General features: G+C 38.0%; 1 protein-coding gene and 1 long non-coding RNA gene across 2 annotated transcripts in view; one reads left to right on the top strand and one right to left on the bottom strand.

Moving 5' to 3' along the window:
* The window catches only part of LOC123593991, a 67,109-nt gene that overhangs the window by 16,811 nt on the left and 31,902 nt on the right, over nucleotides 1-18,396 (bottom strand). The gene's annotated exons all lie outside the window — the stretch shown is intronic.
* Nucleotides 135-18,067, top strand: LRIT3 (leucine rich repeat, Ig-like and transmembrane domains 3). Its single transcript, XM_045470464.1, has 4 exons — nucleotides 135-1,082; nucleotides 4,009-4,481; nucleotides 13,286-13,591; nucleotides 14,955-18,067. Exons 1-4 carry the CDS (start codon nucleotides 964-966, stop codon nucleotides 16,109-16,111), a joined length of 2,055 nt encoding a protein of 684 aa, XP_045326420.1. The 5' UTR covers nucleotides 135-963; the 3' UTR covers nucleotides 16,112-18,067.

Here is an 18,396-nt window from a genome sequence, read left to right as displayed (position 1 = left end):
TTTATAGAATTTCCTTTTGAAAAAGTTTTTTTTGGTTTAAAGATGATTGATAGAACTACCCAATACAATAATAGCAAGATTAAATTATGTGTGTGTGCATGTGTGTGTGTGTGTGTGTGTGTGTGTGAGAGAGATCAGGCAAGGCCAATCAATACACACACACATACACACACACACGCGCGCCACTAAATCCATGACTATCAACTGTCGATGAGGATTTTCCATCTTCTGTGATTGGAGGTAGTTTTTAATTATTGAATTACATTTTTGTTTTCTGATAGAGCCTAATTTTGCTAAAAGAAATGGATCTTCAGATCTGGCTTGATGCCCGTAACTTGGGAAACTAATGTAGAATAAAATATATTCTTAAACCGAGATAATGGCCTTCATTACAAACAAACATGCTGTACTGAGGTGACGTGGGAGAGCTGCAGGAGACATTCTCACCAGAGCCTGGGTCCTGCTACTCAGTGGTGGATTGAAGCATTTTGCCTAAAAAATCTAGGTACTAGGTTTTGTTTACCTTGTTTTTGGAGATCACAAATGCAAAAACTATAATTTATAATGTTATATAAATAAGCTGCAGTATTTTCTAGCACCCCTAAAACATTGAATTGTTTTAAACGTTAAGTGTATCTTCACAGTATAGTAGCAATTACATTCATAGGAAAAGGATTTAATAGGCATTTCCTCGCAAATCCGGAGATGGGCAACTATTGAAATTTTCTTGACATGTGCTTGATTTTCATATTCCTTGGAATGTGTTACTTTGCTGAAACCATTTTCAAAGCCTAGGTCGATTGATCCCCTGTAAAATACACTTGAAGGTTAAGTAACTACAGATCTCAGCTAATCCCATCTAATCTGCTGTTACTAAATGGCTGTTTGCATTCCTGGCACACCAGTTTCTGAAGTTTAGGATTTGGTTTTTACTTTCTGTTCAAATAACCTCTACAAGGAGCGATGCGTCTTTCAGCATGCCTGTGCATTGTGCTCATTAGCTTTTTGGAGGGAGTGAGCTGTTCATGTCCTTCACAGTGCACCTGCGATTATCATGGCAGAAATGACGGCACAGGATCAAGGTATGCTCCTCTCCTTGCTATTGTGTTCTAATGATTTTTTTGGAAAAGGACTCCAACTAGGCAGCCTTATTTTGAAAGCAAATTGTTCACCAGGTATCAGAGGACAGAAGGTTTTAATTTACCTAAGCTTTAGCTTAATTGTGTTAATACCAGTTGCTCACTCCATTGTTTTCATTTTGAGCAATTCAGCTCTTAAAACCCTCTCAAATTATCTGAGACTCTCAAACACATTCTGTGTAACCAAAATCTTCACTGCACTCATATTCACAACATGTCCCTTTTAGGTCAAACCACTGAAATGTGTGTGGCCAGCTCAGCTTGTTTACAGAAGGCATGAGAGGGAGGGCCAATCTAGGAGGTACCAGAGCATTTGCTTCCCTGATTTCCCATTTCTTTTTCATGCCTTCTGGCTAGACCTTAAAAAGTAGGAAGGAAGATCACAAGAGTGAATTTAGAGATGTTCATAGTTAGAATTTTCATTTTAAGGTACTGGAGTTTACAAAGAAAAGTTGGAAAGATACAAATCAGCCTTGTCTATTGCAGACACTGGGGGGCCTCACTGAAGTTAATCTCTGGGCTGCTTTAACATCTACCTGTGGAGTGAGAATACTTACATACTAATAATGTAGTGAGTCCTTTGAGATATAAGTTAAATGCAAAACAGAACTGTTGTTAGCTAAACCTGGTAGAACTTGATTTTGGTGGGGGGAGGTGGGGGGGGGAGGATATTTAATAACAACCAGATTATTTTGTGGCTTGGTTGAAGTGAACAGTGAGCCTCTCATTGAAAATAATTAGTTAAAAGAATCGCCCAATTTATGTCTTAAAACTATTTTTTTAATTTTTATTTTTTAATGTTTATTTTTGAGAGAGAGAGAGAGAGAGAGACAGAGTACGAGAAGGGGAGGGGCAGAGAGAGAGAGAGAGGGAGACACAGAATCCCACGCAGGCTCCAGGCTCTGAGCTGTCAGCACAGAGCCTGATGCAGGCCTCAAACCCATGAACCTTGAGATCATGACCTGAGCCAAAGTCAGATGCTTAACAAGCTGAGCAACCCAGGCCACTATATCTTACAACTTTAAACAAATAAACAATAACAAGTAAAATATATTTTTGAGTAATTTGATTTGTTATTGTTTGAACTTTACTTAACCAACTCTGTATCTTTTTGGGATATTCACTAAGTAGGTTAAGACAAGGAAAGAATGTAACAAATTAAAGACCTACTTGGCAAAAGATATGAAGCCGTTAATGACTAGGGGCTCCGTAATTTTGAGAAAACAGTCACAGAAATGTTTATTTTTTTCCCCATGATAACCCCATTATTGATTTTATAAAAACCATAGCACATTATGCCTGGCAAGGACTCTAGAAATAATCTAGTTTGACTGCTGTCCTTTTATAAACAAAGAAACACAACCATACAGAGATTAAATGACTTGTCCAAGGTCACAACACTGAGTTGACGCAGTGACTGGTTGATAAAGATGCTACGTCTTTCAGCTTCCTATCCAGGCTTTTTTCCATTACACTGGAATGCTGACTTACCATTCTGGTATAAAATAGCACTGAAAGTTGTAATTTGGAATAGAGATGAAGAAAAAGAGGTGTTCCTAGAGCATTCCAATGATTCCATAGTCTTCTCCTAAAGTTACAGAAAGGAGATGATATTGTCAGCGCACTCCAGCTTTCTGCTACCTACTTCCCTTTACATTATACACTGGCTTTTAAAATTCACTGATTTAATGTCCTGTTTTTACCAAATGGCTGTTTCATTGTTATTATGTACTACAAGTATAATAGACTGTAATTTAGACTATGCTTTGCAAAATTTTTATTGTTCATTTTTCAGCAATCCAGTGAGAGTGAGTATGAATGAGGGATAAATAAGTCTTTTTTCAGGTTAAAATGAATCTAAATTCTCTGATTCTTCATACTTTATATCCACAGAGGGGACAGGCTTGTTTTTCTATGCCTGTTTTACAAATGCCATTAAACGAGATCACAATGTGACTTACTCAAGGTCACTTAAGTTAGTGAGTGGTAAAAGAAATAAACTTGCAGTTTCTGGTTTATTCCTTAGGCTGAAAGGAACTCACCGGTCACATTAAAATAGAGTTCAACTTTAAGCATCTAGTTTGAACACCTGGCTTTTTTTTCTTTCTCCTTCCTTCCTTTTTAAAATTAAGTTATTTAAAAGGGATCAATTTATAACGTTAACAGGGGATTTTAAAAATATGGGTCATTTCCTAAAGTGGTTAAAAGTGTGTACTCTAGAGTTGGACAGATGTGGGTTTAATAGGTGGCTGTGTAACCCACTGGCTATATGACCTTCAGCAGCTACCACACATTGGTGGGCCTCAGTTATTTTCTCTGTAAAAATGAGATTAATGATAAAAAATGGCAAACACCCATTATTATGTGCCAGGAAGGTATAAAATTTTACACCCATTTCAATTAATCATCCTAACAGTGCCATGTGGGAAAATGAAGTTGAGGGACTGACGTGGCTTTTCATGTCCACAAAGGAAGTGGCAGAGCTTAGATCTGAACCTGGATCAGCCTGACTCCAGAGCCGGTGCCCTTACCTATTACCCAGTATCTACCTTATAGGGCTGTTGATAAATTAGGTGGATGTGATGTGTGTTGCACAGGTCTGACACATAAAGAGTTCCATCAATAGTAGGTTGAAACACATGAAATTGCTGATATTTGATCATTTTTATCCTACTAAAATGGCCATTTCATATGATTCAACCTAAAAGAAGAAGATGATGGTGATGATGAATTATGAATAGGTCAGCCAGGCTGAACAGGTATTTTGTGAAAACGAGTAGGAAATGAAAAACTGATGCATGTTTCAAGTATTATTTTTTCACGTGGGTCTTGGAAAGCAGGTTTCCTTCCACTGCTTTTGTGACACTAGGTCGGTGCTATGTAATGACCTGGATATGAACGAGGTCCCTATGAACTTCCCTGTGGAAACTGTGAAGCTACGTATAGAGAAGACTGTCATCCGCAGAATCCCCGCAGAGGCCTTCTACTACCTGGTGGAGCTCCAGTACCTCTGGGTGACTTACAATTCCGTGGCCAGCCTTGATGCCAGCAGCTTTTACAACCTAAAGCAGCTGCATGAGTTGCGCTTGGATGGAAATTCTCTGGCCGCTTTCCCTTGGGCATCTCTGCTGGACATGCCCCAGCTGAGGACCCTGGATTTGCACAACAACAGAATAACCAGTGTGCCTAACGAGGTGGTCAGGTACCTGAAGAACCTTGTCTACTTGGATTTATCAAGCAACAGGCTAACCACACTACCACCAGATTTCCTGGAGAGCTGGTCCCACTTACTTACAACATCGTCAAGAAGCCTGGACCTTTCACCACAAAGAATTATTCTTGGTAAGCTCAGAAGCCTCTGGGCTTCTTAGGTCCAGATTATTTGCTTTGTGTGCCTTCAGCTGTTCAGCCTTTTCACATTTATTGAATTTGGCTTTTTACTCTATACTTGAGTTTTTGATGGAATGGCACTTTATTGGTTGACTTAGGGTCAATTGACTTGTTTACCCTGTGTAACGTGTAATGGCTCTCTATGAGCGCTGGAGGGAGGGTGGCAGGCAGTATGTGTGTTGAAGGAGTGAGGAGAGTTAGTTTCATAAACTGAGAGACTGATGGTGCTGTCAGAGATACTGGGGCTGAGTGACAAAACCTACCAACCTGCCCTGTTTCTGTGAGCATATCAATGCTCCATGCTCTGCCACAGTCAACCTGCTCTGTTCTCTTTTCAGCCCTTCATCAGGCTCTTCAGGAGTAGAAGAGGGGCACTGGCATCTTTATGAGGTAGCAGTGGTTTAATTAATTAGGGAGAACAGCTTCCAAATTTTCTTAATCTAGAAAGAAATGATGAAGGCACCAGTTATTGGGGTCGCCTAGTGGATTTGGTCTCTTAGTTTAACTGTGATATGTTTTGTAGACTTTGATCTTGACTTTGTTTAGGTTCTATGGGTATTTGTCTTGGGTTCTTAAAATGTAAACTCCTTTCAGTAAGTCTATCTCTTCCTTTTTTGTATCTTCCCACAGTGCTTTGCACGGCGCTCTACACATGGCAAATGCCCGGTAAATGTGGTTGCCAGATTGAAATCAGGGAACTGAGACCCTTCTCAAGGGGTATCTGTGGGCAGTGAGGTCTTTCATACTTTTGTGTGTGACACAAGCCTGAGGCTCTGATCAAGTTGATTTCCTAAATTCTTGTTCACCCAGTAAGCCTAGGTCATTAGTTCACCAGTTATGTCCATCAGGGCTGCAGGAGAGGCTGTATTTCTCAGGATGAAAGAATTGGGTCTTTGGCCAGGGAAATGACTTATAAGCCTTTTGGCGTGAGAGGCAACTCGATGCTAAATTTGTGCCAGGAATTCCTATTGACCAATATCACATGCTCAAGTATTTGCCAAAGCAAATTATAAATAAAGATAACTGAGATTTTTTTTTTTGATAAAAAGGAAAAATGCTGTGGCAGCATTTAAATGATTTTAGCATTGCTTTTGTTGAAATGTAAATACATTTTGGTGCTTATGAGACTAAAAATATGAGTGATAAAAAACAGACACGAAGAGGAAAAGTCATGTAATTTTTTATTATATGGCTATTTTTTGTTTACCTATTGTTTATCTAATATTTCAAACATTTCTATTAGAGAATAAAAGGAATATTATAGGATGGATTGGGGAAAAATATTAGTTTAATTTAACAATAGTTGTGGAGTCCTTCTTATTATGTACACCATGACAGGCACCGTGTAAACCTGTACAGCAGTATTTATTTACTCTATTTTAGCCACTAATTTAGTCCTTATGAGTAAGACTAATAGCTAGAAATTGTCTTAAACATTGAGATTCTATTTCTCTACACATTTTTCTAAGTTTCTTTGAAAGTGACTCTTGGTTCTAATAGAATTACCAAATGGAGATCTATAGTAGAAAATAAAATCAAATTAATAAATTCTTATTAATAGCTCTCTAATGACTAGTCACTAATATTGCTAATATCATTATGAAGAATTGATTTATGGGACATTAATATTATTACCTTGTGAGTTAAATCTGGATAAAAGTTTAGGGATCAAACTGAAAAGGGTTATGAAATCTCACAGTCCTAAGAGATAAACATCTTTATCTATGCTTCAGGGTTCAGATTGTTCAAAAGCAGATTCTTTAAAAAGGTGACATGAAAATACTTTTGGTATAACGTTAAACTGAGAAATCAGGGGATGTAATTATACATATTCATGATCATAACTATTTTAAAATGTGCAAAGAGGAACGCCTGGGTGGCTCAGTAGGTTGAGTGTCTGACTCTTGACTCTGACTCAGGTCATGATCCCAGGGTTGTGTTGTGGGATTCAGCCCTGAGTTGGGCCCTGCACTGAGTGTGGAGTCTGCTTAGGACTCTCTCTCTCAATCTCCCTCTGTCCCTCTCCCCTGCTTGCAATGCTGTCTCTAAAATACAATACAATACAATACAATACAATACAAATAAAATGTGCAAAGAAAAAAATTTAAAAATACACTAGCTGGTTAATTGTCCTCTTTGGGTGATGGGACATCTTTTCAGTATTCTATATTTTCAAAATGTTCTGCTTTGGTCATGCATTGCTTTTATAATAGTGATGATAATAATGATAATAAATAACAAAAGATATTTTGAAACATGCCCAACCATATGTGGCCGCTGATTTTAGCAAAATCATAGCCTGCTATGTAACAAAAGGGGAAAGAAATGCTCTCCTCTAATAAGAAGACTGGCTCGGGGCACCTGGGTGGCTCAGTCAGTTAAGCATTTGACTTCGGCTCAGGTCACGATCTCATGGTTCGTGGGCTTGAGCCCCGCGTCGGGCTCTGTGCTCACAGACAGCTCAGAGCCTGGAGCCTGCTTCAGATTCTGTGTCTCCCTCTCTCTCTGCCCCTCCTCCGCTCACGCTCTCTCTCTGTCTCTCAAAAATGAATAAATGTTAAAAAAAAATTAGAAAAAAAAAAAAGACTGGCTCATGTGTGTGAATCACACACAGACAACTCGGGGTTTTTCATCTGGAAAATGGAGATAGGAGGACTCACTCCCTCTTTTCTGACTCATAAGACTGTAATGAGAATATTATAAGATATTTTATGTGACAGTTCTTTAGAATATGAGGTGGACAGTCTCTGAGGTCATAATTTTAGATCAACAATAATCCACAACAGCTGTGACTGAGATAGATGTGTCTTATAAAGAAAGACTCCTCTATTTTGGCTTTTTCTGTTATTTTAACTATATTGGAGTCTTCTAATTTCGTCATTAAAATATGGTGGTGAGAACCAGTTCTAGCTTTTCTAGAACTCAGGTTTTAACTGTAGCAATTATATCTTTCCAAGTACCCTCTAGAATCTACTTTTCTATTATTATGGTGGAACACATTCTGCTTTTACTTGTTATTGTACCGTGTTCATTATTGTTAGCAGACAGCGGTTCTGTTTGTAACCATCATAGTAATAGGTAATATTGATGGAGTGCTTACTCAAGGCCAAGTCTCGTTCTTATACTTTACATATATAACTTCTTCCAGTCTCACGTTAACCCTGTATTAAGTATCATTTCATCCCCATTTTACAGAAGAATTGCGACACAAGGTAAGCCACAAGCCCAAATTTACTCATCATACTCATGGAGCTGGGGTGTGAATACAGGCTGTTTGGCTCCAGAACCCATGTGCTTCCACACTCTTTTGTAATGTATTGTATGTAATAACACTAGAGTTAGTTTCCTCACGTATGAATTACTATCTCTTTAAATCATATATTTATTTAATATAAAAAATTAGGGAGAGGCTTTTCCATGACTCTTCTTTCTACATGAGTAAAAATATCAGCTTAATCAAATTATCCTCTAATGTATTATAAAAACATAAACAAGTGTCTTGCAAGTAAACATTTAAGTAACATTCAAACTGTGAAACTAGATTGGAGTTTTGATTTGCAATACAGATAAATTTCCATGGTCTCTTTCTCCAGAATAGACAAATATTTACACAGGCAGACTCTGTGAGGCTCCACACTCTTTGTCTTGGAGGAAAAAGCTTGCAGTAGGAGAGGATATAAAATGCTTTTCTGGGTGCTTTTTACTGGCACCCAAATTTTCTCAATTGCAAACATAAGCTCTTCTCCAGATTAGAATTAAGTTTGCCCGAAGGGCAGCGGCCACATGAGTATTCCCACAAAATTTTCTAAAATGGCATTAATTTAATTCAACAAACACCTGTCAGTCCCTGTTGGTATGCTTGTTCTTTGCTAGGCACCAAGGAGACAAATCCACGCAGTTAAGGCTGACTCCTTGCTAGGTGCTCTTCTAAGGACTCCCTGGCAGTATCTCAGCCTTCAGGACAATACCATAAAGTGGGTCTGTATTACCACCTTTTTACAGCTGGTGGAGAGGCAGTCAAGCTTCAAGTTCAGTTTATCTCCAGAGATATCATTCTTTTGTTTTTCAAACCTTTTCTAAATTGAGGAGTTGAAGTATAACTTACATACCATGGATCTTAAATACACAACTTAGAAAATGATGATAAATGCCATACCTCCACAAAACCCACACCCTCACCAAGATACAGAATAATTTTATCACACTGGAAAAGTTCCCCTTTGTCTTTTTTCAGTCAATCTCCTCCATTCCAAGCAACCACTATTTTTTTTTTCTTTTTAAAAAATTTTTAATGTTTATCCTCGAAGGAGAGAGATACAGAGCGTGAGCAGAGAGAAGCACAGACAGAGGGAGACACAGAAGCCGAAGCAGGCTCCAGGCTCCGAGCTGTCAGCACAGAGCCCCATGTGGGGCTTGAACCCACAAACCATGAGATCATGACCTGAGCCGAAGTCGGACGCTTAACTGACTGAGCCAACCAGGCACCCCGTCCACTATTTTATTTCTATCACAGTAGGTTAATTTTGTTTGTCCTAGAATTTTATGTAAATGGAATCATCTAAAATACACTCTTGTGCCTGGCTTCTTTCATTTAGCATTATTGTTCTTGAGATTCATCCATGTCGCTGCATGTACGGATAGTTCCTTTTGCTGAGTCATACTCAATTTTATGAATGTATGAATTGTTTATCCTTTCTCCTGTTTTTGGACACATGGGCTCTTACCAGTTTTTAGCTATTATGAATTAAGCTGCTGTTATCATTTTTATGCAAAGATTTTTGTGGCACCTATTTTCTATTTCTCTTGGATAAATTCCCAGGATTGAAATTGCTAGGTCCTAAGATGGCTATATAACTCCTTAAGAAACTGCCAATTTTCCAGAGGTTGTACCATTTTACACCCCCACTAGCACTGTGTAACAGTCTACTTGCTCCATATCCTCACCAACACTTGATGTTATCAGTCTTTTTCATTTCAGTCATTTCCTAGGGGTGGGTGGTCAGGGAGTGATTTCGCATTGTGATTTTAATTTGCATTTCCCTGATGACTAATGGCATTGACCATGTTTTCATTGGGGCATTGGTCATTGCTATATTCCTTTATGCCAATATACAATTTTTAAAAGTCATTTTCTTTTTAGTATTGAATACAAGCCATTTGTCAATTATATGTATTATTAATATTGTCTCCAAGTCTGTAGTTTGTTTATTCATTTTCTTCATGGTGTCTTTGGTAAGAAACTTTTAAATTTTAGTGACGTCTGATTTACCAGCTTTTTCTTTTATAGTTAGTGCCTTTTGTGTCTCACCTAAGAAATATTTGTCTTTCTACAAGTCACAGAAATATTCTGTTTTCCTTATAGTTTTAACTATTATGTTCAGTCTCTGGCTTTATATTCTTGGCTTTTATGCTTATGACTGTGGTCCATCTCAGTCTTTGAGTGTAGCATGAGGTAGGGGTTGAGGTTTTTTCCAAACAGATGTCCAGTTGTTCCAGCACCCATCTGTTGAAAAGACTTTACTTTCCCCCTTGAATTGTTAGACACTACTGTCATTACAAAACGGACTAAGGCATGGTCTTTGCTTTCAAGAGCTTATAGAATAACTTTGGTACAAGAATTTATTGCTGACTTTTCACACACACACAAAATAGCACAATTAATTCAACTACTGTGATGCATGGAAAACATTATCCTTTTAGAAAAGGAATAAGGCAAAGTTGGCTTGCCCCATCCAAGAATAGTTACATAAACTAAATTAATTAATGCAAATTACTGTGACTGTGGTGGGTGTGTTGCCTTGAAGGAATGCAGTGCAAATAACAGTTTAACTTCAGGGAGTTCTTGTACCTTTGTCCCCCAAAGGAAAAAAACAAAAAACAAAAAACACAAAACACCTGATGAATGTGTTCAGCACTCAGGTCATTATTATTATTCAGGCTCTAAAAGTTGTGCCTTTGACCTTGGATGTTTCAAATCTAGAATAAACATTATGTTTTTGAGGGATTTAAAATATTTTCCTGTTTTATGTAACTTTTAGACATAACTTTTAGACATAAAAGTAGGATTAATTTTTAAGAGAATTTTGTTTCACCATTAACACATTTTTAGGACAGTTTCAAAGCATGAGTAGACCCGTTAATGTTACAGTTCTTGGATGGTTCCCCATGTAGACATGTGTGCTCCGGACATCGCTGCTTTGACATGTGTTTATAGATAACAGCACTATAGCTGCCACCCGGTGGCCCTAAATATTTTTAGGTGATGAAATGAGTTATGGTGGAAGGGGTAGTAGATTAGGAGGCTAAAACATCTGGGATTTAGTCAGGACTCTAAGCTACTTACAGAATCAAGGCAGTAATCTCTTTGTGCTTTAGCATCCTCTGATGTGAGACTTGGAGAATCACACTAGCTTCCTGAGGTCAATATAAAACTTACAGTGCTTGGGAATGAGATTTAAAATCAGGATACTGAGGTTCAAATCCTGACTATATTCAGTTGTGTAACGACAGGAAGACCCTTAACCTCTCTGAGTGCTGGCTTTTTCCTCTTTAAAATGATGGTGATAAAAAAAAAATAAAATGATGATGATACTAATATCTACCTCATGGTATTGTCAGGCTTGAGGTAGACAAATCCTTCAGCATACTTAGCACTGCTGGAAGACAATTTTCCATGGTCTCTCACATTTCTGCCTGTCTAGTGAGCAGGGGCAGTCACTGCCTTTTGTTCTGAACTATCTTTTTAAGGATGTTTATGTAGAGAACTGCTTTGGAAGGTAAAGATGTATCTCCCTCCAGAGCAAAGGGTAGGCATGTTTACTGCCCAGTATAAGGAAGATAATAACATCTTCCTCCAGATCTCCTTCATCTCTGACCAGAAGTCTTATGTCTTCTGCCAACTGGTCAACCTAAAGTTGGATAAAACTCAGACCCTTTACAATTCTTGACAAGTACAATATTTGTCATACAGGAAACAATAACTGTCAACTTGTTTTGTTATTCTTTTATAAAGCAAAAATTTAGCATAACAAGTGTTTTGAGAGCAAAAAGTATTATCCACATGTTAATTGTTACATGACAGAATGAATTTGATGTTTGCTGGCAAGTTGGATATTAGAGAACTGGTCATAGATTCACAGGACTAAATGTAAGAGGAAGAAGTTCAAGATAATTCATCCATGGAAGAAGTGAAATTTCCAAGAAGATAAAAAAACTGTAAATTTTTATAAATTCTGGCAGAAAAATATGAACCACTCATGAAGTGCTATTCTAATAAAAATAGACATAAAGAGACATAAATAGAATTTATGAATGAAGTTAAATCTTCTAACATGGTTAGAATGTTTAAAAATTATGATTGTCTTTTCTCCTTATGAATCAATGTTATAATCCACTCCATTAGTAAAAAGCCACAACCATAAATCTTTTTGAGATAAATCTCTTTCAGCTTTGCGCTTTATTTACATGGGACATCACCCTTAATATCATTAGAGAGATTTTTGTCTGACCAAAGTCTCTGAAGCACTACCTGAGATCCTTCTAGGATATTAGCAAATAATTTTATACTTTCACTGTCCCTGGATTTGATTTTTGCTCTGAAGCCCTTTCTTAATTTGAGAACTTTGGAGAGGCTGGGTTTAAGAAGCAATTTTATTACTGAACCCAGCAAGTTTTGGCTCCTTTATATTTAGCAGTTCTTCCTTTAGCTGTTGTCTGCCCTTCACATTTTACTATGAGCAGCAAAGAGAACCGGGCAGCAGTTTCAACACTCCGTGTGGAAGGAAATATCAATGGCTGGAACATTCATTTCCTTGAATGTGTTTTCTCCTTTCCATGTTAACCATAGGTGGCAGTGTTTCTAAACTTTCTGCCACTCCATAAAAGGGTCTCCTTTCTTCTGGCTTCCAATAGTTACATTTTCCTCACTTGCCTTTAAAGCTCTCACTGACACTCTTCTTGAAGGCCAAAGCATGTCTGCTAACAGTTCTGAAAGCTGAGGCAGTCCTCCAACTGGAGGCTGTCAGCTAACTCTATTCCTTGCTGCTGCTTCTCTCTTGAAGGGGGATTTGGGTAGGGCACCTGTACGGCCCCCATGCATGGCATTCATGGCAAGCTCTGTTCCAGCCTCTCCCAGTCTCCAGTCTTATCTCCTGACATCTCCTGCATCTCACTCTACATGCTACATAGAACTTGTCCTCCAAAGGTCTTCACATCACGCAAACCCAAGACACAGTGCAGGCAGAGTTAGGTGTCTCTCTACACCCTCCAATACCTACGGTAACAGAAGTACTTTCGTAACATGCTAGAAATATCTCTATTAGTGTATTTATAGTATTCTGTGGTACTTGGATTAGAATCTTGGCTCAGATGCTGATTAGCTATGTGGCCTTGGTCAAATCATTTGATTTCTCTATATCTCAGCTTCTTCATTTTTGAAATGAGGATACTAATACTCTTCTTCATAGGATTTTTGGGATTCAATAATAGAGGTACGTCCTTAGAACAGAGACCTGTACAGAGTAAATGCTCAGTAAATATTGGCTACAATCATTAATGGTCGGAAATGACAGGCTATGTTCATTCAGGTAGCCAGATTGTAGGGCAAAACTGACAGAGAGGTGACTCCCCTTTCATCTCTCAAAGCACTTCTGTTTTTAGGGAGACAGCGCAAATGCTTGCTTGCCCAAGGGACTATGATGTAAACTGAAGTCATCTGTTGATAACCTTTATCAATCTTTTCCTCCCTTCTGGTTTAGGTCTGCAGGACAACCCTTGGTTCTGTGACTGTCACATTTCTAAAATGATCGAGTTGTCAAAAGTTGCTGACCCTGCTGTAGTGCTTCTTGATCCACTGATGATATGTAGTGAACCTGAGCGCCTGACAGGGATTTTATTTCAGCGGGCTGAGTTGGAACAGTGTTTGAAGCCATCAGTGATGACGTCGGCCACCCAGATCACATCTGCTCTGGGCAGTAATGTTCTGCTGCGGTGTGATGCTACTGGCCAGCCTACTCCACAGCTCACATGGACCAGATCTGACAGCTCACCAGTTAATTATACAGGTATTTTCTTAATTTAGGCCTATAAAACAAGTTTGCAAAGGTCTGAATTGAAACTCATGGTTTTGTGTGATTTGAAATTGGCTAGTTAATTCTAATAAAACACACCAAAATTATTGGGTGAAAGGACTTTGAAAAGTTCATTTTATTCGTTAATCTTTTCCTCAGTTTATCTGACTAACTATGTAGATGAAATTAGATAATCTGATTTTTAGACAGAAACATGATCCAATGGATGGATGACTGCAAATAAGGCCTTTGTCTTGCTGCATCATCTTGGGATATGGATCACTTTCAAATGTATATCTATTACAGTTTTCTTTAAAAAAGATTTTAATATAGGTTTCCCATTTTTGAATGAGTATTCAAATCATTATTTAAATTACATGCAAACCTTATTATGAAACAAAAAGTATATAATTTTTAGAAAAATTGGTTACATAGACTTTTCAGATCCTACTCTGACCAACTCAGTGCTTTGGCTTTAGTTTCAATAGTGATATTCTGATTAATTAGAGTGATATATTTTAAAAACTCACTGAAGCTAAATGTAAATCAAGATAGAAATAAAGAAACCTGATGGAATAAAAAATAGCTAAGGCCTAATATTCTTATAAATAGACAGTAAAAGGCCCACAGCTTAAGGTAGCAAGCTAAATTCTGGGATCCTAGGATAGTGCTCAGTACATTATTATTCTTCATAAAGATTCAGAAACCAAGACAGAATGGTAATATGTTAGATTTTAGTCTTTAGGAAAGTAAAATTCCAATTTTGCAAAAACTGTATATTATTCTGCAAATAATAGAATCCATGGTTTACTAATTTATTTAGATTAACTATAAAATGAAAGATTGAGAATACTAATTTTGACTCCTCTATGCCAGAAAGTTATCTGCTATGCCAGCCGGCTATGTAGATAGATAGCATTTTATTACAATGAAAAAATATCTTGGGAAATATTTAAGTAAGATCTTATAATAACCATTTCGTAGTGAGTTAAAATTGGAAAGGATCTTTGAGACCACTTTGTCTTCTCTTATTTTAAAAATATAGTAACAGAGGCTTAAAGACACCAATCGACTTGTCTGAAATCAAACACTAATTCATGGACTAACGTTTACTAAAACCAAGTCTCCCAATTCATAGCCCCCCATGTCTTTTTAAAATACCATTATCCATATAGACCTCATGGAACCCAGCATATCAAAGACCTCCATGTAGACAATTTACAGAACTTATCTCCTGCCATCAGAGATTTGCAGTGTGCCATTTCCCTCTTGGTTTATGTGAAAGGGATACATGTAGAACCAGATAGGTTGGCATGTTGCTTGAGTTTTTCCTCACAGAGTATATTTTTTCTTACAGTAATTCAGGAATCTCCAGGAGAAGGAGTCAGATGGTCCATAATAAGTTTGACAGGCATTTCTTACAAGGATGCTGGGGATTACAAATGTAAGGCCAAAAATTTGGCTGGGATGTCAGAAGCTGTGGTTACTGTGACAGTGGTTGGTGTTGTCACAACCACGGTATTATCAGACACCTCTGAAAGAACTGGAGATCACCTTGAGCAAAGAGCCCAGCCAGGATCTAGATCTACATCCGTACCTGGTTCACTGTCATCTCCTTGGTCCTCTAACTCATCTTCTTCCCCTGCTTCTTCCATTTTTCTTTCTACTTCTACTTCCTCTCCTCCCTCCACTGCTTTCTTCTCCTTATCTCCTTTCCTCTCCTCCATTGCATCTTCAATCACAACTCTAAGCACCAGAATTTCAACAAAGCCCACCATGGCCAGCCAGCAGTCATTCCAGCTCCGCCCAGATGGGAAAAGAAATGTAAAGGCGGAGATAGGTGGAAGTAAGCTTCCTTCAGCTAGTGCAAGTAAAAATGAAGAGTTGGCGTCATTGGATCAAGCAATGCCAATGGAGACAAATACCACAATAGAAAATCTCAGAGTAGTCAGTGAGACTGAAGAGAGTGTGACATTGATGTGGAACACTGTCAACACTACACGTAAGTCCGAGGTGACTGTGTTGTATTCCAAGTATGGCGAGAAGGACCTGCTGCTGCTGAATGCAGACTCCAGCAAGGACCAAGTAACCATAGATGGCTTGGAGCCTGGCAGGCAGTACATAGCATGCGTCTGTCCAAAGGGAGTGCCTCCCCAGAAGGACCAATGTATCACTTTTTCTGTTGACAGAGTCGAAGAAGAAGGTGATTCTCAAGTGTCTTTCCTTATCGTGGTGAGCGGTACTGCCTGTGTTGTTGTCTTGCCATTGATATTTTTCCTGTTGTACAAAGTTTGTAAACTGCAATGTGGGTCAGAATCCTTCTGGGAAGATGATTTGGCAAAAGAGACTTATATTCAATTTGAGACCCTGTCCCCCAGGTCTCAAAGTATAGGGGAACTTTGGACGCGAAGGCACAGAGATGATTCTGAAAAATTGCTGCTTTGTTCTAGGTCAAGTGTAGAATCTCAGGTGACCTTTAAAAGTGAAGGTTTGAGACCAGAGTATTATTGCTAAGGTTTTACAACTCAGGCACATGTGAAGTCCATGAAATTTCTTCTGCACAATTAAGGATCTGAGGATGTGGTTGACCCTCTGGATAACTTTTGGACAGATTTTCACATCCTCTATGAAAATCACAAATGGAGTGCTTTTAATTGTGCTTAAAAAAAATACCATGCGAAGGGCACTTGGCTGGCTGTCAATAGGGCATGTAACTCCTGATCTCAGGGTTGTAAGTTTGAGCCCCATGTTGGGTGTAGAGATTACGTAAAAACTACCATGTGACTTCCGAACTAAAAAGACAAATAGTCTGGGTTTTTGTTATGTGGAAGATGTCCATAGAAATAATGTTTAGGGTACTGCTTAATAAGTTAATAGTATGTTTTAGGATAGTGCTTAGTTCTTAAAAATAAATTCATGTGAGAATAGTTGTCAAAAAGTAAAGTCTGAATTTTAAAAAGATAGTTTTCCAAGAAGTAAAGATTAGCATAACCAGGTAAGCCTTGATGTTCATTCATGCTTGAAGTGCTTTATGGCATTTGCTGTGGCTATTTACTGCCATTGCCTACTAGGCGAGAGTGGGAAAGTATAGAATTTTGCATTCATTAAGGTTAAATGCAACCCATTGGAGAGGGAGGGCGCTAGCTCTTGGTACCATTATGCATTACAATACTGTACGGTTGTATTAATATTGCAAGAAAAAACTTCCCTTATCGTTAGAAACATAGGTATTAGGAAAAATAAGTTTAAAAGGAGGATTGTGAACATAGTAAGTCCATTTCTAAAAATAGTAACCATTGCATTCTAATGCATTTGCTAACAGACTGTATGAATCTTTTTAAAAACGTAAGTGCTCATTTTGAAACAATCTCCTTAATATTTTGATATTCACTCTTCTCTTGCTCTCCCTCTTCTCTTTCTCTCCCTGTCCCTTTCTTCCTTCATTTCTTTTTTTTCCCCTTCTGCTTTGTCAGAAGATATTCAGGTAGTCAAAGGACCACAGCTAAGTTGTTTGTCCTTTGCCAGGTTACATTTTGTTTTGTTTTGTTTTTTAAATATAATTTACTGTCAAGTTAGCTAACACACAGTGTATACAGTGTGCTCTTGGTTTTGGGGGTAGATTCCCATGATTCATCACTTACATACAACACCCAGTGCTCATCCCAGCAAGTGCCCTCCTCAATGCCCATCACCCATTGCCATGTTATATTTTGATTTCCTGGATAAAGGGAAGAACTCTGAAAATTCTTTTTAGATCTGAAAAGGATGTTTTAGGATCTTGAAGAGCAGCTTCAATGGATTAATTTGGTCAGATTTTCTAGGTCAAAAACATCACGGAAATTGAATTGGAGGGGGGCATATAAATAGATAGGAAAGGGGCGTCACACATAACATTTATGTTTTGTTTTTTTTTAAAGAAGTTTATCACCACCTTTACTAAAGATTATATTCCCTTTACATCAGAAATTTTGGAGTACAGAACAGATTTATAAAGGTGTGTCAGGAGTTCTGAAATACCCCGAGAAGCAAGTTCTAAGAAAATCCTGTATTTTTCATAAGGAATAGACAGGCTTTAATGTAACACATTGTGAAAATTATAATACAGGCAGCTGGATAATGAAAAATCATTCATTCCAAATGGCTCTTAATTAAAAAGGAAAAATATTTCTAGTTTAGGAATATTCTGTATATTATGAGGAGACCAGCATGGATGGATGGCCTGTCCAGAGCTCCCAAATGTCCCCTTCTTGTATAATTTCCTTTCTTTTCCTTCTCTTTCTTTTCCAGCCCATTCTTCTTTGGTGCTTTCATCACTGAGTGCATTGTCTAATCATCTAATGGTTTAAAATTTAGTATGAATGGTTAAGATTTGTTAGAAAGATACCTTTTACAGGCAATTTTGTGTTTCACTTCAAGTTGTTGGCTCAACTTATTTTGAATTAATAGATTGCAAAAACTTGCATTTCTTTACTCTAAAGACCTCATGGAGTTCACTGCCATATTTAAAGGGTTCATATAAACAGACTGCCAAAATACCACATTAGAAATGATGACTACAGGAGAATGTTACAGATTACTGAGCCAAATGGCACCCAGACTTTACAAAGGTATGTTATTTGTCAAGAAAGGAAACTTGGGACACCCTGATGAAGTAAATTACTGACTTCCCTCATACTCAAAATCAAGTGATGAGGTGCCTGAGTGGCTTAGTTGGTTAGGTGTCCAGCTTAGGCTCAGGTCATAATCTCATGGTTTGTCAGTTTGAGCCCGTGTTGGGCTCTCTGTTGTCAGCGTGGAGC

This window comes from Leopardus geoffroyi, chromosome B1 (genome assembly GCF_018350155.1).
Source record: "Leopardus geoffroyi isolate Oge1 chromosome B1, O.geoffroyi_Oge1_pat1.0, whole genome shotgun sequence".
NCBI classification, from domain to species: domain Eukaryota; kingdom Metazoa; phylum Chordata; class Mammalia; order Carnivora; family Felidae; genus Leopardus; species Leopardus geoffroyi.
Note: the sequence above shows the minus strand (reverse complement) of the source record. Positions and strands in the feature narration are given on the sequence as shown.

Excerpts from the sequence above, each read along its gene's own strand:
- LRIT3 (XM_045470464.1), top strand. The coding sequence starts at position 964 with ATGCGTCTTTCAGCATGCCTGTGCATTGTGCTCATTAGCTTTTTGGAG. Across the intron at positions 1,083-4,008 it reads AATGACGGCACAGGATCAAG|GTCGGTGCTATGTAATGACC; the intron begins GTATGCTCCTCT and ends TTGTGACACTAG. Across the intron at positions 13,592-14,954 it reads CTCACCAGTTAATTATACAG|TAATTCAGGAATCTCCAGGA; the intron begins GTATTTTCTTAA and ends TTTTTCTTACAG.